This window comes from Callorhinchus milii, unplaced genomic scaffold, assembly GCF_018977255.1.
Source record: "Callorhinchus milii isolate IMCB2004 unplaced genomic scaffold, IMCB_Cmil_1.0 Scaffold4, whole genome shotgun sequence".
NCBI classification, from domain to species: domain Eukaryota; kingdom Metazoa; phylum Chordata; class Chondrichthyes; order Chimaeriformes; family Callorhinchidae; genus Callorhinchus; species Callorhinchus milii.
Genome location: NW_024704745.1, coordinates 1,491,638 through 1,513,750, shown reverse-complemented (window position 1 = coordinate 1,513,750; position 22,113 = coordinate 1,491,638). Strand labels below are relative to the sequence as shown.

The window sequence follows — 22,113 nt, the reverse complement described above, 5'->3', positions numbered from 1 at the left end:
TTTTGGGGGAGGATGAGGAGGAGGTGGTGGGGGCGGGGGGGGGGAAATTGGGCTTGAGACCCCGAAGAATTCCCACCGCAAGAGTGTCGGATGCAAAGCAACCATTGTTTCTGTCCTCGTTTTGAGAGAGAGAAAGAGAGAGAAAAGACATCTCCTTCCCTCCCTCCAATGAGGATTGCTGGAGTGGTAGAGGCCGGCCATCCCAGCTGATTGCTCAGCCGGTTGCAGTGGCAGTCTCCTGCCTCAGGGAGGCGCCTTATGATTGGGGTTCGGCCAGTGGCTCAGATCAGCTCCGCCCTACCCAACCTGTGGGGTTCTGCGTCTACCCCTGGAAATAAATATAACCCTGCAGTAAACATCATCTTCATAATAATAATAACCCTTTCATTTGACAAGGCGCCTCCTCAGGTCTTCCAGACGTCTCCAAGCGCTTCACGGGATACGCCCTGAAGTGAATCGGCCGTACGTGTTGCGGGCGAAACGCGGCAGCCAGTTGCGCGCAGCAGCGTCCCCGCAAGCAGAGTGACAAGACCAAAGGCGTTATATAATAATTTATAAGATCGATGTTGATGTGGGATCGATAGGTCATTTAATGGGCTAATCATGATAAATCGGTCACATCAAAAAAACAATGCGGTCATTCGATCCACGGCTGTTTGTGGGACGCTGCTGCGCGCAATTGGCTGCCACGTTTCGCTCACAAAGTACACAGTCAATTCACTTCGCGGAATTATCTGTTAGATGTCTCAAAGACATGATAAGGCGCTTTATCAAATGCAAGGATTATTATTATTACCCACCCTGCACACAGCAATGTCCCGCAGACAGTCGTGGATTGAGTGGTCAAATTTTTTTAAAAATTATTTTGAAGGAACTATTACCCCCAATATAATTACGACCCCNAATATAATTATTACCCCCAATATAATTATTACCCCCAATAAAGTTATTACCCCCAATGCATTATGATTGAGCAGACCGGGCGTTGTGCTGGGTAAAACTTATTTTAATTTGCATATTTTGTTTTACAATTGCGTAAGTAAACCAACAAAAATACAAAAAAAAAGAGTCAAAGGTTTGCAAAATCGAAGCTGTGTTAATTTGTAGGCAACTTAACTTCCTGAAATCATTCTTGTATTAAAATGTTACTGCGTGAAAAAATTCCTTCACGCCCAGCTTGCGAGCTTGTTTCAGAATAAAGGATTAGGATCAGAATAAAAATATCGCAATGAAGCAACAACAACAACATCAACAAATTACGTTTGTGCAGCGCTGTTCACGTCGGGAGGACATGCTAAGCCGCTGAACCCTTATGATCCTCTCACTTGTTTTCAAATCCCCATGTGCCCTCGTTCCTCCCTACCGCTCCGATTTGCTTACCCCCCACCCAACTCCACCATCGGCGGCCGTGCCTTCAGCCACTACGCCCCGAAGCTCTAGAACTCTCTCCCTCAATCCCTCCCTCCCCACCTTCAAATCCCACCTAAAGACCTTCCTTGTTTGATTGTGTTTCCAGTCATCTCCTCCCTCCCTCTCCTCCCTGCATCAAGGGTCAGACTCCGCCACTGACAAGCGCTCGGGGACGCTACCCATCGTTAAGGGCGCTGTGTAAAAGGCAAGTTGTTGTTGTTGCTGGTGTTGTGTTATTGCTGCACGCTGGAAGCCTGGCTTGGAAGTTTACCACATTTGAACCTTTTTGGCAGAAACAAGTTGTCCGTGGGGCTCGGTAACATCTGGGGGTAGAAGGGCGAGATAGACGGGGGTCTCAGCCCCTTCATCCAGGCTGCGGGCGGCTTTCTGACCCGTTGACTGGGGCCGAACCCAACCAGGACAGCAAGCGTTCAAGAGGATGCCGTCCGCTGGCCTGTCCCTGCTCAGAATCCGGGCGTGGATTTTGGACAGGACAGTGATCCCGATCTTCGATATCCCATAAGCAGTGGACGGCCAGCCTTGCTCGCTGTGTATCCCCTTCTTCGTGTCCTCCACAAATTTCGTCATCAGCTCCACCAGCTCGTTCTCCGTGAGGGTCTCGCTCCGGAACCTGCTCTGGAGCTCGCTTCCGCATTTCTGCAGAACGCTCACGCTTATTACACTGGACATGTTCACCACTCGCCCTGTGGTGGGGGGGGGGGAGAGGGGAGGGCGAGGTACAGGCACATTATCAGAATTCTCCTCCCTGTTCTCTCGATTCACTCCTCGAAGACATGAAACGTCTCGAAGACATGATTAAATGCAACGATTATTATTATTTATATTGTGCCCTCTACCAAATTCAATCCCTCTCCCATCGTCCCCCAGCAAAAAAATAGGATTATAATTGATTGGTTTTCTCATCTCAATTTTGTTTGTAGGCACAAGCTAGCTGCAGAAATTTGCCTCTTAGCCACGTTCAACATCACGGTGTTTCTAATTAATCTCTTTTTGGGGGGGGGGGGTCAGCCGGGTGTCTGACTCACGCGGAAACCCTTCACCGTTGCTTAAGAGCGTCCAAACCAAGCTGAGATTTCCATGCCTCCCAACTACACATAGAAACCCCAGAGACAGATTCTTGGAAAGTTGTTAATTGGTCCTGGAGCTTAGAGGTTAGAGCGCTCGCCTCGCAAGTGAGAGATCTGGGTTCGATTCCCGTCAGGGCAAAACGTTGGGCAAGTTTCCTTACTTCACACACACACACACACACGCCTGATAATAATCCCTCAAGAAAAGTACCATAATAAATTGGTCACTTGTATCCACGGCTGTTTGTGGGACGCCGCTATGCGCAAATGGCTACCGCATTTCGCCCAGAAATATGGGAAATCAGACAGACAGACAGACAGACAGACAGAGACGTTACCTCTGCGTTTGATGGTCGGGAGCAGTTCGGAGCAGACGTCCCGGGTGGCGAAGAAATTGGTTGCAATGGTGACTTCTGCCTGGACCTCGAAAGGGGTAGTGTCAGCCACTTTGAAAGCAATGCCCGCATTGTTCACCAGCACATCGATGCCCCGTATTCCTGCAGCATGGTGCTCCGCAGAATCCGTATACTGCTGCGATCGGTGATGTCCAGCTGGTAATAATAACAATAATGATAATAATAATCCTTGGATTTGATCTAGCACCTCATGACGTCTTTGTAACGAGGTGCTAGATCAAATGCAAGGGTTATTTTTATTATTATTAAAGCGCTTGCATCACAGAATACACTGTCAAATTGAACTGACTGTATATTTTGTGGGCGAAACGCGGCAGCCAATTGCGCACAGCAGCGTCCTGGGTGGATTGAGTGACCAATTTATCATACTTTTATCATCACCATTTTTCTTTCAAGGAATTACCCCGGTAAAAGAGATCAGCCGTGTCCCCACAAACATTCGACTAACAACCTACCGACGCTAGGTGCGTGCATGTGGAGTAAGTTAAACTTGCCTGACATTTCACTGCCCCCCCCCACCACCCACCCTGGGGAATCCAACCCAAGTCCTCTCGCACGCGAGGCGAGTGCCTCTAACCACTAACCACTGAAGCTACCTGATGGAACAAGGGCTGCAGCCCTTCCCTCTGCAGATCTTCCACCGCCTGCTGGCCCATGGCCTGGTCCTGGGTTGTCAGGTACACATCGCCCTGGAACTGCCTGCACAGGGACCTCACGATGGCCAGGCCGACCCCCTGGTTGGCTCCGGTCACCACCGCAACTCGCTCGGACATTCTTCTTTGCGGACAGCCGGGGAGAGTGTAAACAGCGACTTGTGGGGTTTTTTATCATTCACTTTGGACCTATTGCCGGTGGTGGCGATTGTAACAAAGTTGCTGTCGTTCCACATTTCTAACCAATGAATGTCACTGTCAACTTGGCTGCAATCACTTTTGGGGTGGGGTGGGGGGGGAGATTGGGGGGGAAAGCGGGGCCGAGTGACAGAGGGGGGGAAGGGGAGGAGGGAGGTAAAAGGGGTCTCCTTGGAGCTACTGGCTCCAAGATGACTGACATGATTGGCAATGGAATGATAATAATCTTTGCGTTTGATACAGCACTTTAACACGTCTTCGAAACGTCTCAAAGCGCTTCACAGGATACACTGTCAAGTGAATTGACTGCGCATTTGGTGGGCGAAACGCGGCAGCCAATTGCGCACAGCAATTGCGCTGCGTAAGGAAAGTTGCCCAAGGTTTCGCCCTGCCAGGAATCAAACCCAGGTCTGTTGCTCGTGAAGCGAGTGCTCTAACCACTGAGCTACAGGACTCAAAACCATATTGATATGCAACACCATGCAATCTTGTTCATTGAGTGGTGAATTCAAGCAACGTGTTGAAACTTGAGCTCCTATAGGGCTGTGGCACAAAGGTTAGATTGAGTACAGCAATTACCTGTTCTGCAGGTGAGTTTGAAGTAAGTCATCCACAAAGAGAAGGAAGTTTCTCCTGGTCCAAATTCCTCAACACCAACACTTCCCCACCCGCCCCACACACATCCAACAACAAGGCCCTTCCAGCGAGGCAGTGGAGTGACACCATAACCTGTGACACCATAACCTGTGGGGAGAGAGGAGGCGATCATCAGCACAGTCCAAGAGGATGGACTTCAGTCGTGATCTAAAAGAGGGGAGGAGGGGGAAAGGCGGAGGGATTGGGGGAGAGAGTTCCAAGGCTTTGGGGTGAAGTGGCTGAAAGCTCGGCTGCCAATGGCGGTGAGGGGGGAGGTGAGTGACAAGCAGGAGGCCAGAGCGGAGGCAGCGGGTGGGGAGTGTGGGGAAAGCAGGCCGGACAGGTAGGAAGGTGCTGGGGCTTGAAGGGATTTGGAGATGAGCGAGAGGATCTTAGGGCCAGTGGAGCCGGGCAAAAATACTGCTGATGCTGGAAATCTGACACAAGAACAGAAGTCGCTGGGAACACTCAGTAGGTCAGGCAGCATCTATGGAGAGAGGATACTGGGGCGTGTTGGGAGGGAGAGGCTTTTAAGAACAAATAGAGAGGGGGGGAGGCAGGGCACGGAAGACAGATGAGAAAATGAGGTAGACGACAAGGGGATGATGGGTTAAAGGGATGTTAATGGTGCAATACAAAGGGGTTGGGGGGGGTGGTGATTTGCAAGAAAACAGGCAGACCAGATGTCTGGGACCCAGATGATGTGGTAATGGTCACAGAAGGGGGGGCAGCGGGAGCTGTTATGGTCTGAAATTATTGAAATCAATATTGAAGCCAGAGGGCTGTGAGGTCCTTGGCGAATACTGGTGTGATGGGGGTAGGTTTGGATTAGAGACCCTGAATGTCAGCAGATTGCTTGCAATTTATAATGAAAGTAAGTTGCAGCAATCTAAAACAAACAGCACAGCACATTACAAATGTGGCAAATGCTACAACACATTTTCTTCAGATAAGATTTAAGACATAAAATTGCCATTGTTTTAACTGGAGCAACAACTCACCCAGAGCTCACCAACCAATGTCAAATGAAAAGATTAGGATTCCCATGTATCTAGTCTTAGATACTGGGACGCTCTTCCTCTCCCTCCCCCTTGCCCCCTCTTTCAGGTCATGCCTGAAGACCTTCCACTTCGACCATACGTACGGTCAACTCTCCCTGGCTCGTGGCAGCTATCTTGTCAAGACGTCTCAAAGCGCTTCACAGAATATCCTGTAAAGTGAATTGACTGTATATTTGCGGGCGAAACGTGGCAGCCAATTGCACACAACAGCGTCCCTCAAAGAGTTGTGGATTGAAGCGGCCAAATTATTATTAGTTTTTTTTAGGGAATCATTGAAGGCAGGAAAAATAGCTTTCAAGGGAGAACGGGATACGTAAAAAGGAGTAATTTGTCAGGTATTGAGAAAGTGCAAGTCAACGGGACTGAAAGGATTGGTCTTTCAGTGAGCCAGAACACAAACCGTGGACCGAATCAAATGGCTTTCTTCTGTGCTGTAAATGTTATGGTTCTATGTAGAAGAGCAACTATCTACTGCACAAGTGGGACCTGGTTATAACTCACTTTGTCTTGACATCGGCGAGGCCTGACGTTTAGAGTATTTACCAAATAATCCGTGCTTGTGGAAACACTGGCTGACTCCCATCGGCGAACATCACGTTTCGCTGACAAAATATGCAGTCACTACACTTTACAGTGTATCCTGTGAAGCGCTTTGAGATGTCTCGAAGACGTGACAAGGCGCTGTATCAAATGCAAGGTTTAGCATTATTACTATTGTTATTATTATCACCCTTCAAATGTTTTGTCATGGAACAGCAAAAGGTGCCATGGCGTGTTACGAAGCACGACCCTGCAATATTGAAGCGATGGAGTCTATCTGTGCGGAAACGTCCGGGTGTAAAGCGATCCACAATGTCCCTGTGCGCAGGTGGCGACTTTATGAGGCTGGTTGCGATGTCGCTGCCCCCATGTTAATGCTCTCATTTGAATGACGAGGAACTTTAGGAGAGAAAGTAACGGAAACACAAGGGAAGAAGCTTAACCTCTATTTGAATCAACACCGGGCAGCAGCTCAATAACAGCTTCATAAGAACATAAGTATTTGCTCGGCGAGTGACGGCCAAGGTCCATCTACTTCACCTCCCACCGTCCTGGCAGTCGCTTGACATGTCGTCACCCAAACTCTACACTGTATTGTCCTGAGATATTATTTTTTAACTGAAATCTATGGCGAGGATACTGGGGCGTGTTGGGAGGGAGTGGCTTTTAAGGATTTTATTTTCTAGCTGAAATCTATCCAATTTGCCCTTGAAACAAATGACATGTTCTGCTTCCACCATCTCCCTAGGGAGTCCCGGTTAGAGCACTTGCCTCTCAAGCGAGAGGAGCTGGGTTCGATTCCCAGGTAGAGCGAAACCTTAGACGAGATTCCTTACTCCACACGCCTCTACAGCAGTAAGTAGGAATCCTCTTGAACGGTCATTTATCTATTGGTCGATCGTTTTGTAGTGGGTAAGAATAATCCCTTCGAAATAATTGTAAAGAAACACAAAGTGACCACATATCTCAAGCCATGAATCAGTTTGATTTTATTGAGTAAAGATTTTATTTTGTATATCAACGAACATCAGGGTTTTGATGAAGTGTTTTGCTGTCGTACATCTGTTATAATGTAAAGCACATTGTTGGTTGCAGGCGCTTAACTTTCCAGTTTCCTGGCCTCTGATCCTATGTGTAATAATACCTGCAACTCCTGACCTGAAATATTTACCAGGCTTCAACCTTTTTCTCCGACACATACTCTCCGTGGGGCGATTTGGCTTCAGGGGGCAGAAGAGCGAGATAGACGGGGGTCTCAGCACCTTCGTCTGGGCTCTTGGGGGCTTTCTGACCGGCCATCTGGGTTCGAACCCAACCAGGGCAGCAAGCGTTCAGGAGGATGCCGTCCGCTGGCCTGTCCCTGCTTAGAATCCGGGCGTGGATTTTGGACAGGACAGTGACCCCGATCTTGGACACCCCGTAAGCAGTGGACGGCCAGCCTTGCTCGCTGTGTATCCCCTTCTTCGTGTCCTCCACAAATTTCTTCATCAGCTCCACCAGCTCGTTCTCCGTGAGGGTCTCGCTCCGGAACTTGGCCTGGAGCTCGCTGCTGCATTTATGCAGAGACCTCACGCTTACCATACTGGACACGTTCACCACTCTCCCTGAGGGGGGGGGGGGGGGGAACAATAACGCACAATTTACAAAACAATGATAGAATTAATAATAATCCTTGCAACTGTTTCCCCCTTCTCCCCTCCCTCCGTTTAGTGCATTTCAGACCACAGAATGCATCCTCTCCTTTCGCCCACAAAATATACAGTCGATTCACCTTACAGTGTGCAGAAGGGGGTAAATAACTTCAGAGAGAAAAAAAATAATCCAAAAGCAATCGGTTGCTTCAATCCACGGCTGTTGCTGCGCGCGATTGACTGCCGCGTTCCGCCTGCAAAATGTACAGTCACTGCACACTTGACAGTCTACCCTGAGAGGTCTCGCAGTCACAATAAGGCGCTGTGTCAAATGCGAGGCTGATGATGGCCATTATTCTGATGGTTATTATTCTGATGGTTATTATGGTGAATATACTGCCGATGATGTTTATAATGATTACCTTTGGGTTTGATGATGGGGAGCAGTTCAGTACAGACATCCCGGGTGGCAAAGAAGTTAGTTGCCAGGGACACCTCGGCCTGGGTGGCGAAAGGGGTGGTGTCGTCCGTTTTGAAAGCGATTCCCGCGTTGTTTATCAGCACATCGACCCCCCCGTACTGCTCCAGCATTGAGCCCCGGAGCTTTTTGATGCTGTCGCGGTCGGTGATGTCCAGCTGGTGGAAAAGGGGTTTGAGCCCCTCTTTCTGCAGGGCTTCCACCGCCTGCCGGCCCCTCGCCTGGTCCCGGGCTGTCAGGTACACATCCCCCTGGAACTTGCCGCACAGGGACCTCACGATGGCCAGGCCGATGCCCTGATTGCTTCCTGTCACTACTGCCACTCGCTTGGACATTCTCACTCACTCACTCACTCGCTCGGTGTCTGTGTGTCTCTGTGTCTCGGTCTGTGTGTCTCTGTGTCTGTGTGTCTGTCTGTCTCTCGGTCTGTGTGTCTCTGTGTCTCGGTCTGTGTGTCTCTGTGTCTGTCTGTCTGTCTGTCTCTCGGTCTCTGTGTCTCTGTCTGGAGGGGATCCAAAGTGAACAGGAAATGTATCCCCAGCACTTTTGTTACATTGGTTGAGACTCTGTCCCTCCCCCCCTTTCCACCCACATAAACACACCCCCAAAACCTAAACGCGCACAAACGCACAGAACCTAAACGCACACACAAAACCTTTTGCCCACCAAAGGCCAGTCACCAAATATCTGCAATATTGTTGGACAAGATAATAAATAATAATCCTTGCATTTGATACAACGTCTTAGCACGTCTCCGAGGCGTCTCAAAGCGCTTCACAGGATATCCTGTAAAGTGAATTGACTGTGTATACTTTGTGGGCGAAACGCGGCGGCCAATTGCGCACAGCAGCGCCCCCACAAAACAGCCGTGGATTGAAGTGACCAATAATAATCTCTCCAAAAACCAAAAACAATAAAAATTGGTCATTTTCAATCTACGACTGTTTGTGGGACATTGCTGTGCGCAATTGGCTGCCGCGTTCGCCCACAAATATACAGTCAATTCACTTTACAGTGTGTTCTGTGAAGCGCTTTGGGACGTCCTCCCGACGTGAAAAGCGCTGTATCAAATGCAAGGATTATTATTATTATTATTACTATTATTATTATTATTATTATTTTCAGGATATTGGGAGAAGAGAGTTTATTGAAAAATCTCCTGGCCGGCAATCCTCCAGGTCAACTGGACGTTCAGCGTGTTCCAATCATCAGGGACGTTCTGTGTGTGTGTGTGTGTGTGTGTGTGTGTTTGTGCGTAAAGACAGTGTGAGCAGCTTTTTTACGTCAACTTCGGTGCAATATTTTATTGTACTGTTCTGTGGCCACCCTCTAGTGGTAAATCAGTTACACTTCAGTAGCACATGGTGTGTGTTTGTGTGTTGTGTGCGTGCGCTGCAAAACAGATAAAAGCCAGAGGCCCAGAGCCATTTGCCGCTCACATGTTAGGTTAACGTTGCCCAAATCCCAACTTAAATGCGCCGATTTACGGGCAGTCGCAGAGAGATCAGCGCGGAAGCTTCAAACCTCACACACACGCGAAAAAAAAAGCCCAAAGCTTTAAAGAGAGGAGATGTTCGGCATGTTTGCCAATGAATAACCGCACCTGGTTCCGTTCCTTCCTGCAGCTTGCGGCGGCTGGGAGAGGAGCTTTGTCCAACGCTACGCAAGGCGAGGCAAGGCCAGGCGCCCGGGGCGAAGAGCGAGTGGATCGCGTCCGGAACCGCTCTGGGGCTCTTCGGTAATGGGGAGAAAGAGAGGCCGGACCTGCAGGAAGAGGGGACGCAAACGGGCTTTTACCCCGGAGGTAATGGGCCGACGAACAGGTGACTCATGTTGCTAGCACTCTCTCCAGCCCGGCATCGACAGTTCCTTCCTTACTTGTCCTGCCTGCCCCGGGCGGGGGGTTTTCCCGTCATGTCGAAACCAACCCCCCCCCCCCCGCGCCACCTCCCCGATCATCGCCAGTTCCTGGCCAGGCCACGCCGGACAGATCGATTTCAGGATCCTCTCACTTGTCTTCGAACCCCTTCACTTCCCCGGCTGGCACCTCCCAACCTCTCCGACTTGCTTTACCCCAACCCCCCCCCACTACCCTCCTCCTGACAGGCTCCGGCCTCCTGCTTGTCCCTCGTTGCTCTCTGTTCAGCCGTCGGCGGCCGAGCTTTCAGCCACTGCGCCCCGAAACTCTGGAACACTCTCCCTCTGTCTCCCCACCCCCCCCCCCCACCACCACCAACCACCGCCTTCCCCATCTTCAGGTAGTAAGCGCCGCCTGATGTGGAGGGCGCTACATTAACAGCATGTGTGTAGTCCTGTAGCTCAGTGGTTAGAGCACTCGCCTCGCAAGCGAGAGGACCCGGGTTCGATTCCCAGTCAGGGGGCGAAACGTTGGGCAAGTTTCCTTACTCCACACACACACGTACCCACACGCCTCTGTTTACCCAGCAGTAAGTCGGAACCCGGTTGTTAGTTAATTGGCGGATTGCTTTTCCGGGGGTAATAATTCCTTCAAAATATAATAATTTGTTTGTGGGACGCTGCTGTGCGCAATCGGCTGCCGTGTTTCACCCATAAAATATACAGTCAATTCACTTTTCAGGAGATCCTGTGAAGCACTTTGAGACGTCTCAACGACATGATAAGGCGCTAAACCAAATACAAGGATTATTATTATTATATTATTATTATTATTATTATTATACTGCAGCCTTGGTTGTGCACCTCAAGCTGAAAACAGAATGACCAAAACAATAAACTCATTGCTTCAAACTCTTGCAGTTAACATTAGCCACGAGATGCAATATGTGCAGCTGAGGAAATGGCTGAAAGAGAACGGATGCATTGATCTGCACTTGGTCCCAGCAGACTTTCCAGGTACTTGCTTTGTCTCTCTTTATATTATTATATTTTGGAGTCCTGTAGCTCAGTGGTTAGAGCACTCGCCTCGCAAGTGAGAGAACTGGGTTTGATTCCCAGGCAGTGCGAAGCATTGGGCAAGTTTCCTTACTCCACACGCCTCTGTTTACCCGGCAGTAAGTAGGAACCCGGTTGTTAGTTGATTGTCGGATCGCTTTTCCCGGGGGTAATAATCCCTCTTAAAAAAAAATTGGTCGCTTTAACCCACGACTATTTGTGTCGCCCACAAAACATACAGTCAGGTCACGTTACAGTATATTTTGTGAAGTGCTTTGAGACATCTCGAAGACGTGATCAGGCGCCGTATCAGATGCAAGGATTATTATGTATTTTATTATATTATTAAGTTACTGGTATCAGACATTGTTAGTTGCACTCGACTCATCTGCAACAATTCAATGCAAGAAAAAGATGGGGTGGGGTGGGGGGGGGAGTGTTGGGGGTCGTAACAGGACTTTGTGAACACACTGTATGTTGAAATCCCTCCGCCTTACAGCCTCCCTCCCCACTTTCAAATCACCTTCCTTTTTGATCGTGCTTACGGTCACTTCTCCCCTCCCTCCTTCCCTCTCCCGCTGGCTCGGGGTCAGACTCCGCCACTGTCCAGCGCTCCCGGACACAAAGTGTGCTATATAAATGCAAGTTGTTCTTGTTTTTGGTTTTTGATGAGGTTTGCGTTATTTGTTTCAGATACTGGCAGAGGATTAATGACCACAAAAGCTCTTCAGGTTGGTGACAGAATTCTTGTCCCTTCTTTTCTCACCATGTGCTGTTCCTAATTCTGTAACGGTTCAGCGAGAGGGCAGCTATCTTCTACCACAATATTTCTATTCAAAAAAATAATGAATCAGTCGCTTCAACCCACGACTGTTTGTAGGGACGCTGCTGTGCGCAATTGGCTGCCGCGTTTCGCCCACAACATACACAGTCAATTCACTTTACGGTATATCCAGTAAAGCGCTTTGAGAAGTCTCGAAGACGCGATAAGGCGCTGTGTCAAATGCAAGGATTATTATTGATACTGCAGTTTTAAACGTGGAAACCATCGTGATCAGGCTGCCTCGTCAGTAATACTTAACTCTTGTTTTTCTTTGTAATGCAAGATCTATCCTCGGCATTTCATTAATTGTTAAAAGTTAGTTGGAGTGTGACTGAATTCATTGCTCCCTTGTTCTTTCCTGTTGCTTAGCCGGGAGATACAATTATCGCACTGCCTGAGAAATGCCTGCTCACCACCCAGACTGTTCATAGGAGTTACTTGGGTAAATACATCGAGCGGTAAGTAGAACCTTGTAAGAACTGGGGTCCGTAAATAGCTTGTTACCCCTTTCAAGTAAGGTTCGTTCTGGAGAGGCTTCACACGATTTTTTGGGGTGGGAATAGGGGGTTTAACTACTAAACACAGGCCAAGGAAATGCAAATAGTTTAAATATAAGGGCAGACGAGGAGAAATTGTTTTGGCCCAGAGAGTTGTTACGGTCTGGAACGCGCGGCCTGAAAGGGTTGGTGGAAGCAGATCCGATGGTATGATAATATAATAATAATCCTTGCATTTGTAGCTTTCAAAAGGGAATTGGTACGGGTACTTGAAAGGGTCTGTACAGTCAGGGATTTGGAGCTGAGCAGGGGGTTGGGATCAGGGGGCGGTGGAGGGCAGGGCAGGGAGGGTAGGGGGTAGGAGATTGTGGGCCTGCAAGAATGAACTTTTGCCACTGTTAAGCTTTATAAATTGTTTCTTATTTTAAATTGTAAGCGACCTCAGGCTTCCTTACTCCACCCACGCCTCTGCAATACCTAGCGGTAAGATGGAACCCGGCTGTTGGTCGATTGGCGGATCGCTTTTCCGGGGGTTAATAATCCCTTCTCAAAAAAATAATAATTAAAAAAAAATAATAATCCGGTCACGGCTGTCTGTCTGTGCGGAAATTGGCTGCCGCGTTTCGCCCACAAAATATGCAGTTAATTCACTTGACAGTGTATCCTGTGAAGCACTTTGAGACGTCTCGAAGACGTGATGAGGCGCTGTATTGAATGCAAGGATTATTATATTATTATTATAGTGTCATTCTGCGTCATTTGAAGATTTGGTCTCCCTCCCACCTCTCTGCCTTCCCTCACCCCTACAACCCCCTCCCCCATGCTCGGGCCCCGACACCTGACTGTCCAGCGCTTTGGGACGTCCTCCCGACGTGAAAGGCGCTCTATAAATGTAATGTTGTTGTTGTGGTTGTTGGGCTATTTGCAGGTGGAAGCCGCGGTTGTCACCGCTCCAGGTCTTGTGTACTTTTCTCGTGGCCGAGAGACATTTCGGGAGGACGTCTCCGTGGAAGCCTTACATCGACGTCCTGCCGAAGGCCTACACCTGCCCGGGTTATCTAGCGGAGGAAGTGTTGCGTTTGTTGCCCGAAGCTCTGCTCGGAAAGGCCGAGGTGCAGAGGAGAGACATTCGAGAACTGACCCTTTCTTCGGAAGGCTTCTTCCACTCGTTGCAACCCTTATTCGCCGAGAGCGTGGAGGGCATTTTTACGTCCGATGCCCTGCGCTGGGCTTGGTGCAGTGTTAATACCAGGACGGTTTACATGGAGCGTCTCCAGAGCGAATACTTCTCCCGCGAGCCTGACGTTTATGCCCTGGCGCCGTATTTGGACCTGCTGAACCACAGCCCGACCGTTCAGGTGATGAGTTAGGCTTCTTCAGTCCAACTGCTTAAGACACACCCGTCTTCAAATCCCTTCACGCCCCGGGATCTCCCTACCTCTCCGACCTGCTTCCCTCCCAACCCACAACCCGCTCGACTGGCTCCGGCCTCCTCCTTGTCCCCTCGTGCCCTCTGTTCCACCATCGACGGCAGTCCTTTCAGCTACTGCACCCCGAAACTCTGAAACACTCTCCCTCTATCCCATTGCCTCGCCCCTTCCTTCCCCATCTTCAGGTCGCGCCTGAAGATCTTCTTGTTCGACCGTGCCTATGGTCGCCTCCCCACCTCCCCTCCCCTCGGCATCGTGCTCCGCCACTGTCAAGCGCTCTGGGATGCTGCCCTGCGTGAGGGGGCGCTATATAAATGCAAGTTGATGTGGTTGTTGCCTAAATAACAGTATTGTAACAGAGGAGAAGCATGCTTGGCTTGTTGAGCTTATTCTAGTCCTAGCATCTCAACTGGAGGTCATTCCGGAGCAGTGCTGGGGATGCTGCTGTCAGCAGCTCCTGTCGTTTCGATGAGATGTTAGACCTGGGTCTTACCTGCTGTTCAGGTGGACAGCAGTCGCAGCTCTTTAGACGGGACTTGAAGGAGGCAAGAGAGGGGATGAGGCTGAGGGATTGCGGGATGGAGTTCCAGAGTGTGGGATACAGAGAGGCTGAATGCCCGACCACTAATGGTGGGAGCGGGAGAGGAAACGAGCTGCAGAGTTCTGAATAATCTGCAATTTGTGGAGGGACGAGTTGGGAAGCCCAGCGAGCAGGCAGTTGGATTAGTCAAGCACAGATAACAAGTTAATTAGATGGTTAGTTAGTGACAGGCTGGAGTTGGGGGGAGGGGGGGGGAGTTCCCCTTTAATGTCCAACTGAATCACAAAGCAGATGGGATCAGATTGATGACACAAAAATTATAATTATAATAATATTTGGCATCGTGTTTCCGAGCGCTTCACTGAACATACGGTAAAGTGGATTTACTGTGTGTTTTGTGGGTGAAGAGTGGCAGCCAATTGCGCACAGCAATTGTCCAACAAACTGTCGTGAATCGAGGGGCCAACATTTTGTTTCATTTCAAAAAAAGGGATTGATGATCTCGAACCATTAAAATGACCTGTATGTTAACATCCATTGTTTGTTCGAGTTTAACAACAACTTGCATTTACACAGCTCCCCCTCGCGCACGCAGGGTAGCGACCCAGAGCGCTTGACAGTGGTGGAGCACGACTCCGAGATGGGGGGAGCGAGGGGGGAGGTGACCGGAGGTGTGGTCGAACAGGAAGGTTTTCAGACGCGACCTGAAGATGGAGGATGGAAGGGGCGAGGGGAGGGACAGAGGGAGATGTTCCAGAGTTTCGGGGCGTAGTGGCTGAAAGCGCGGCTGCCGATGGTGGAACGGAGGACAAGCAGGAGGCCGGAGCCAGTCGAGCGGAGGTAGTGGGTTGGGGGAGTTTAGTTGGTGTGATAGAGTCAGTGGAGCCTGGCGAGGGCTGGGGTGATGGGGGTACGGGGTTTAGTGGGTGTGATAGGGAGCCAGTGGAGCCTGGCGAGGGCTGGGGTGATGGGGTACGGGGTTTAGGGTGTGTGAGAGGGAGCCAGTGGAGCCTGGCGAGGGCTGGGGTGATGGGGTACGGGGTTTAGGGGGTGTGAGAGGGAGCCAGTGGAGCCTGGCGAGGGCTGGGGTGATGGGGTACGGGGTTAAGGGGGTGTGAGAGGGAGCCAGTGGAGCCTGGCGAGGGCTGGGTTTATAGGGGTTATGATAGATCTGGTTACCGCTCAACAAACCAAAAGTGAGGGCAGAGTTCAGATTATAAGACCTTTGTTTTGTTTTTCTCGTGGTTTGATTTTTGTGCTCCCAAGGTAACGGCCGGCTTCAACCAGGAAAGCAAATGCTACGAAATCAGAACGCTAACCAAATGCCGGAGGTACCAACAGGCGTTCATCTGCTATGGACCTCACGACAATCAGCGGCTTCTGTTAGAGTACGGCTTCTTCGCTGCCAACAATCCTCATAGTGTCATTTACGTGGAAAAAGGTTAGTGTTTCTGCCCATCGCCTGTCCCTCTCTCCCCCCCCCCCCCACCTTCTTAAACCCCCCCACACACACGCACAATCGCACTTCCTGCTGCAAATAAAAACTTTTTTTGTCAGCTGGGTGTCTGACGCACTCAGGAACTCATCACCCTGTTTCACAAACACCCTGCGGAGTCCTGTAGCTCAGTGGTTAGAGCCCTCCACCTGGTAAGCGAGAGATCTGGGTTCGATTCCCGGCCGGCAAGACGAAACAATGGCCACCACCACCACCAACAACAACAACATTACGTCAAGTTTCCTTACTCCACACTCCTCTGTTTACCCAGCAGTAGGTGGGAACCCAGGTGTTAGTCGATCGGCGGATTGCTTTCCCGGGGATAATGATTCCTTCCAAAAAATATAACTTCAATCCACGACTGTTTGTGGGGACGCTGCTGTGCGCAATCGGCTGCTGCGTTTCGTCCTCAAAATGTACAGTCAATTCGCTTTACAGTATATTTTGTGAAGCGCTTTGTGACGTCTCGAAGATGTGATAAAGCGCTATATCAAAATGCAAGGATTATTATTATCCCTGCTGCCTCCCAATACTGTTTTCAAGAATCTACTTATTCAGATTCTTCAGTGAAGGAGTTGATTGGGGGGTACGGAATTTAGTGTGGGTGAGGGCAGGGGGTGATGGAGTTCTGAATCAAAAACTGCCTTGAACCTGGAGACTTTGCCCTCTGATTTCTTCCCTCCCCGCAGGAAAATGCTTGAGGCACCCAGTGTAAAAATTAGCTGTTGAGTCAGACTGCCATTTCAAAATTAGCCGTCGTCAACCAAAATGTTGTTCTTGCCAAGAAAAAAAATCATGATTGTGATGCCACATTCCCTCCGCCTCGCCCCCTCCCTCGCCTCCTTCAAGACCCGTCTCAAGACCCTCCTGTTCGCCCGTGCCTTCGGTCGCCCTCCTACCCATCCCCCTCCTTTCACCCCCTCCTGATCCCAACCACCAGCTCGGGTGCGGATCCCTGACTGTCCAGCGCCTTGGGACGTCCTCCTGGCGTGAAAGGCGCTGTGTAAATGGAGTTTGATGATGTTGTTGTTGTTTGCTTTCAGATGTTCTCCGTACCCACCTTTTACAGAAAGACAAAGAGCTAAACGGAAAACTCTCATTTCTGCAGGACAGAGGATTTCTAGAGTACGTGTTGTTTTTTTTTTCTTGTTGCCATTTGAAATAAATGAAACAGAAATGGGGCTTTTCATCATCATAATAATAATAGAATCCTCGCATTTGATATAGCGCCCTATCACGTCTTTGATCCGTCTTAGAGCGCTTACAGAATATACTGTGAAGTGAACTGACTGTATATTTCGTGGATGAAACGTGGCAGCCCATTGGGCACAGCAGCGTCCCACAAACAGTCGTGGATTGGAGTGACCGAATTATTATGTTTATTTATTTGTTTTGAAAGGATTGAAAGCTGGGATTGTTCTCCTTAGAGCAGAGAAGGTTAAGGGGAGATTTAATAGCGGTGTTCAAAATTCTGAGGGGTTTTGATAGAGCAGTTAGGGAGAAACTGTTTCCTCTGGCAGGTGAGTCGGTAACCAAGGCACATCGATTTAAGATAATTGGCAAAACAAAACAGAGGGGAAGATGAGAAGAAAGCTATTTACACAGAGAGTTGTTACGGTCTGCAATGCATTATATTATTATTATCATTTAGATTTACTGCTTTACACCAAGAAATGATCACTTTTGCATTTTGTACACTTCCAGAAATTTAACGTTTGGATTTGAAGGACCGTCTTGGAGGCTTCTGGCGGCTCTTAAGGTGCTTTGCCTCGGACCGGATAATTAGTAGGTTTATAACAGCTTACTTGCTCTTCTGTTCTTCCACCTCTTTTCTCCCTCACTCTCCCAGAACAAGATCTGCCCAAATGGCAGATATCCATTTTCAAGGCCACGATCAATAATAATAATCAGAATCCTTGTAAACCTTGCATTTGATATAACAACAAAAACAAATTACATTTGTATATAGCGCCTGATCACATTGTTGAGACGTCTCAAAGTGCGTCACAGGATATATTGTAAAGTTAATTGACTGTATTTTGTGGGCGAAACGCATCAATCAATGTACTCAATGTAAAAATCAATGTAATCAGCCACTGAGACAAGTGTTCCTAAATGATGGTTGAACTGACGTCAGGACCTCGATGCAAGGACCTTGTGTCTGGGTGGGAAACCTGGTTCCAGGTCTCTGCCAATGCCAAGACTGAAACCAGGGCTGGATGATGCTGGTAGTATTCTGATTGAGTTGAGTGTTGAGGCTTGTTTATAGTGGAAGAATAATGTGGGAGAGGGGAACAAGATTGGCAGCTTCTACTCCTAACGGTATTTGAAGACCGAGGAGAGGGTTGGAAAGAGTACAACCCATTGAGCGTGCAGGTCTTCTCTAGCCAGAGGTAGAAATAAAGGTAGGAACGTTGAAATATAGTTGCATGGAACATGTTCGCCCATAAAATACTGGTTTAGGATAGTGGTCAAATGTTATGAGGAGAAATCTTTTCACACAGCGAGTTGTTCGGATCTGGAGTGCACTGCCTGAAAGGGTGGTGGAAGCAGATTCGATAACAACTTTCAAGAGAGAAGTAGAAAGATATTTGGGGAGGACAAATTTGCAGGACTGTGGGGAGAGTGCGGGGGAGTGGGATTGATTTAGACAGCTCTTTCAAAGAGCCGGCACAGACACGATGCCAACAGCTTCCTTCTATGATTATATAAATCCACCTATGAAGTGCTTTGAGACATCTCAGCAAAGTGATATGGCACTAAACCAAATATAAGGATTATTATTAAGACTAAGTTAACGTGCACCAATACGGAGGCGCTGAGAATTAATGGCTTACAGAAACCACCTCCTTGCATTGGTTTTGACAGCTGGAATCCAACCTGATCAACGTCATTGATTGACTTACACAAAGCTTTTCAGGGTGGTTTGCTGGGAAGACCAACCTTATTACAACATTCTAGATCACTCGCCTCGCAAGCGAGAGGACCCAGGTTCGGTTCCCGGGCAGGACGAAACGTTGGGAAAGTTTCCTTACTCCACACACACTTACTCTGTTTACCCAGCAGTAAATAGAGACCGGTTATTAGTCGATTGTCAGATCGCTTTTCCTTCAAAAAATAATAATAATTTGATCATTCAATCCACGACTGTTTGTAGAACACTGCTGTGAGGAGTTGGCTGCCAGGCTTTACCCACAAAATATACAGTCAATTCACTTTACAGTATATTCTGTGAAGCACTTTGAGACGTCTCAAAGACATGATAAGGCACTGTATCAAACGCAAGGATTATTATTATTATATACTGAATACTGATACTGATCTGGAGAAAGCACAGTGGCTGAATTTGCAGATGACACAAAACGAATGAAGGTGGTAGACTGCAAAGCTGAACAGGATAGGTTACAGGTGGACTTGAACATATTTGGCAATTGGGCAGATCGGTGGCAGATGGATCCAATGTAGAGAAATGCAAAGTGCTTCACGTGGGGACAAAAAATACCAAGAAGAGAATGATTACTTAAATGGAAAGAAAATAATCAGTATGGAAAATGAAAAGGACTTTTTTGACAATAAATTGAAGCTATCGCAACGGTGCTCGATAGCAGTGAGCAAGGCAAATCAGATGCTGGGTTGTATTAAAAAGGCGATATTGAGCCGAAATAGTGCCACTTTATAAATCACTGGTGCGACCGCACTTGGAATACTGTGTGCCGTTCCAAGCACAGTGTGTAATCGAGTGACCTGTTGAAGACCTCAGAATATATTTACTTTCCTTTGTGAACTTTGCGCATGATGTGAGAACGTTTTTTGTTGACCTATCCAGTTCCCAGTGGAAGAAAGTTCTGATCGGCCTTCCCGACTCTGTTGGTAACGAGAGAAACAGTTTAGACCTCGCGAGCAGTCTCTGTTCCCATTTGATGAATGAAAACCAGAAGGTGTTACAGAAGGTGAGACTGTTTTTTTTTGTGAGTGGGAAATCAGGCTCCCTCAGGAGACAGCGGAAGTAGAAAGCGTTGATTTGTTCAAATGCAAAATAGGTATCTTTTAGAAAATAATATTTTGGGATACATGATAGCAGTCGTTTGAGACATGGCAGGTGTAGTACGCTTGGAAGACCGAGGTAAGCTTGGATCTAATGTTCCCAAAGCTTTCCATTGTGGGCATTCAGTGAGGATGACCTGAAGCAGGGAGTAATCAATACTGTTAGAGCATCATTATTCACTGCCTCGGACAGGTTTGGTGGCCTACTCATTGGGTTTTGTTCCCTGTGCCCCCTCCTTCCCCCCCCCACCCCGACCCTTTTATCTTTTACAGATTTACAAACTGATGAGCAATAGAACCGAGCTTTTAGAACAGCTGGATCTGGTTGCAAAGCTGAGAGAGGAAGAAAGGAAGATACTGCAAGCTTCATTGGTCATATTGCAGCGTTTGAGGAATACAACCACAAGCTGATGGTCTGAGGGGCATGTCCTGGGATGGTGACAGGTGGCCTCCCACCCCATGGTGAATGGCTAAATTGGAGATGGTTCAGTTTAACAAGAATAGCAAGTTGGGGAGGAACAGCTACACAGACTTCACATTCCACCAAACACTGGGGCCACAAAACATACAGTCAATTCACTTTACAGTATATTCCGTATTCTAGAAGACGTGATAAGGCGCTGTATCAAATGTATGTATTATTATTATAACAACTTGTAGCAGTCTTCTAGTGGGATAGCATCCCAGGGCGCTTGACAGTGGAGGAGTCTGATAACAAGCCAGAGAAGGAGAGGGAGTGGGGAAGATGACCGTAAGCACCATCAAAAAGGGAGGTCTTTAGGGGGGATTTGAATGTGGGGAAGGAGGGAGGAGACAAGGCGGAGGGATTGAGGGAGAGACATCCAGAGTTTCGGCTGAAGTGCCTGAAGGCACAAGTATATGGGTATATGGTTATCTGTGGATGATGTGGAATTTTTCCGTGAAACAATGGAGGAGGTGATTTTACAGATGCACCGCACGTGGTCTCTCCTGAATTCCTCACTGTAGCCATGATGTTGTGAGGTGCGAGATGACATCCCAGGGACCTCTCAGTTGGTTAAGCACTGGGAATAGTAGGTCTTGCGTTGGAATCCTAGTGAATTCATCAAGTGCTTCGAGCCTGTTCAGAAAATACCCACAGACAGTGGACGGACGTATAGATGTACTTATAACCTCTCTGAGTTTGAGCTGGCTGTTGGGAACTTCCCTGGCAAAACCAGACAGGTTGTACCCTGCAAGCCAAAGCCCTAACAGGTAGGGTGGTCCTAGCTGGACAAGCGGCAGGAAAAGCTTGCCAGTCAGCGATATCAATGGCAAGCTATGTGGTTTTAGTTGGTTAGACTACAGAAGTTACACCCAGCACACTCTGGGCTCCCACCAAGCCTTGGCTCTTGCCAACCTGCGCCTAATACTTTCCGGAATTAGGTAAACAGGATACGTCCCTCCAGGGAGAGAGAGAGAGAGAGAGAGTGCGCGTTCCATTACAACAACCTATCTCTGGGATTTCCATGAGTAGGTGGGATGCATGGAATTCTCAGCTTGGTTTGGAGACTCTTAAGTAACGGTGATGAGTTTCCGCATGTGTCAAGACACCCGGCTGACCCAAAAAAACAATCGTTGGAGGGCACAGACATGTCTGCACAGGGAGGGTCGCTAGGAGGGAGGGAGATACAGAGGGAATGATCAATCCGCAGTGATCCAACACACTGTCCTGTCCCTCAAGCAATATAAACTGGGTACGTATTGGAATGCTGTTCCCACAGTTTATGACTTTGTCAATACTCTCATGGTTACTGCTCCAGATGGAAAAAATATTTCTGTTTCTGTATTTGTTACCCTCGCCTAACAATTAATTACTTTAATTTTTCTAACTGGTGTTTTTATTCTCCTCGAACGCATGTAACTGAAGTTTAACAGTGCCAATTTTTGTTCTGCACCATGACAACTTAATAAATCGCATTCATGTTGGCACTTTTAAAAGGTTTGACATAAAGTCCTGTAGCTCAAGATCTGGGTTTGATTCCCGGGCAGAGTAAAACGTTGGGCAAGTTTCCTTGCTCCACACGCCTGTTTATCGAGCAGTGAGTAGGAACTTGGTTGTTAGTCAATTGGCAGATCGCTTTTCCGGGGATAATAATTCCTTCAAAAAAATAATAATTTGGCCACTCAATCTACGACTTTATGGGACACTGCTGTGCCCACAAAATACAGTCAACTCACTTTGAAGTATATTCTGTGAAGCGCTTTGAGACATCTCGAAGATGTGATTTCGCCCTGCCG

At 48.4% G+C, this 22,113-nt stretch overlaps 3 protein-coding genes across 3 annotated transcripts; 1 reads left to right on the top strand and 2 right to left on the bottom strand.

The window, feature by feature from the left end:
• Nucleotides 1–1,677: 1,677 nt before the first annotated feature.
• Nucleotides 1,678–3,687, bottom strand: LOC103186742 (carbonyl reductase [NADPH] 1-like). Its single transcript, XM_007905952.2, is given in 4 exon segments — nucleotides 1,678–2,114; nucleotides 2,837–2,989; nucleotides 2,992–3,049; nucleotides 3,511–3,687. Coding segments are annotated over 4 exon segments (825 nt in total).
• Nucleotides 3,688–6,996: 3,309 nt separating this feature from the next.
• On the bottom strand, nucleotides 6,997–8,629 carry LOC103186743 (carbonyl reductase [NADPH] 1-like). The gene is given in 2 exon segments (NM_001292309.1): nucleotides 6,997–7,606; nucleotides 8,056–8,629. Coding segments are annotated over 2 exon segments (828 nt in total). The 5' UTR covers nucleotides 8,447–8,629; the 3' UTR covers nucleotides 6,997–7,169.
• A 1,159-nt stretch (nucleotides 8,630–9,788) lies between these two features.
• setd4 (SET domain containing 4) lies at nucleotides 9,789–20,462 on the top strand. The gene is made up of 10 exons (XM_007905954.2): nucleotides 9,789–9,934; nucleotides 10,890–10,985; nucleotides 11,718–11,755; nucleotides 12,217–12,305; nucleotides 13,273–13,702; nucleotides 15,582–15,756; nucleotides 16,854–16,935; nucleotides 17,515–17,595; nucleotides 19,637–19,760; nucleotides 20,128–20,462. The coding sequence occupies exons 1-10, from the start codon at nucleotides 9,853–9,855 to the stop codon at nucleotides 20,263–20,265; spliced, it is 1,335 nt and encodes a 444-aa protein (XP_007904145.2). The 5' UTR covers nucleotides 9,789–9,852; the 3' UTR covers nucleotides 20,266–20,462.
• The last annotated feature ends 1,651 nt before the right edge of the window (nucleotides 20,463–22,113 follow it).

What these genes read in the sequence shown, in the direction of transcription:
- setd4 (XM_007905954.2), top strand. Translation starts at nt 9,853, where the DNA reads ATGGGGAGAAAGAGAGGCCGGACCTGCAGGAAGAGGGGACGCAAACGG. An exon ending in TGACCACAAAAGCTCTTCAG is followed by an intron (nt 11,756 to 12,216) that starts GTTGGTGACAGA and finishes CCTGTTGCTTAG; the next exon opens with CCGGGAGATACAATTATCGC. An exon ending in ACCAGAAGGTGTTACAGAAG is followed by an intron (nt 19,761 to 20,127) that starts GTGAGACTGTTT and finishes TATCTTTTACAG; the next exon opens with ATTTACAAACTGATGAGCAA.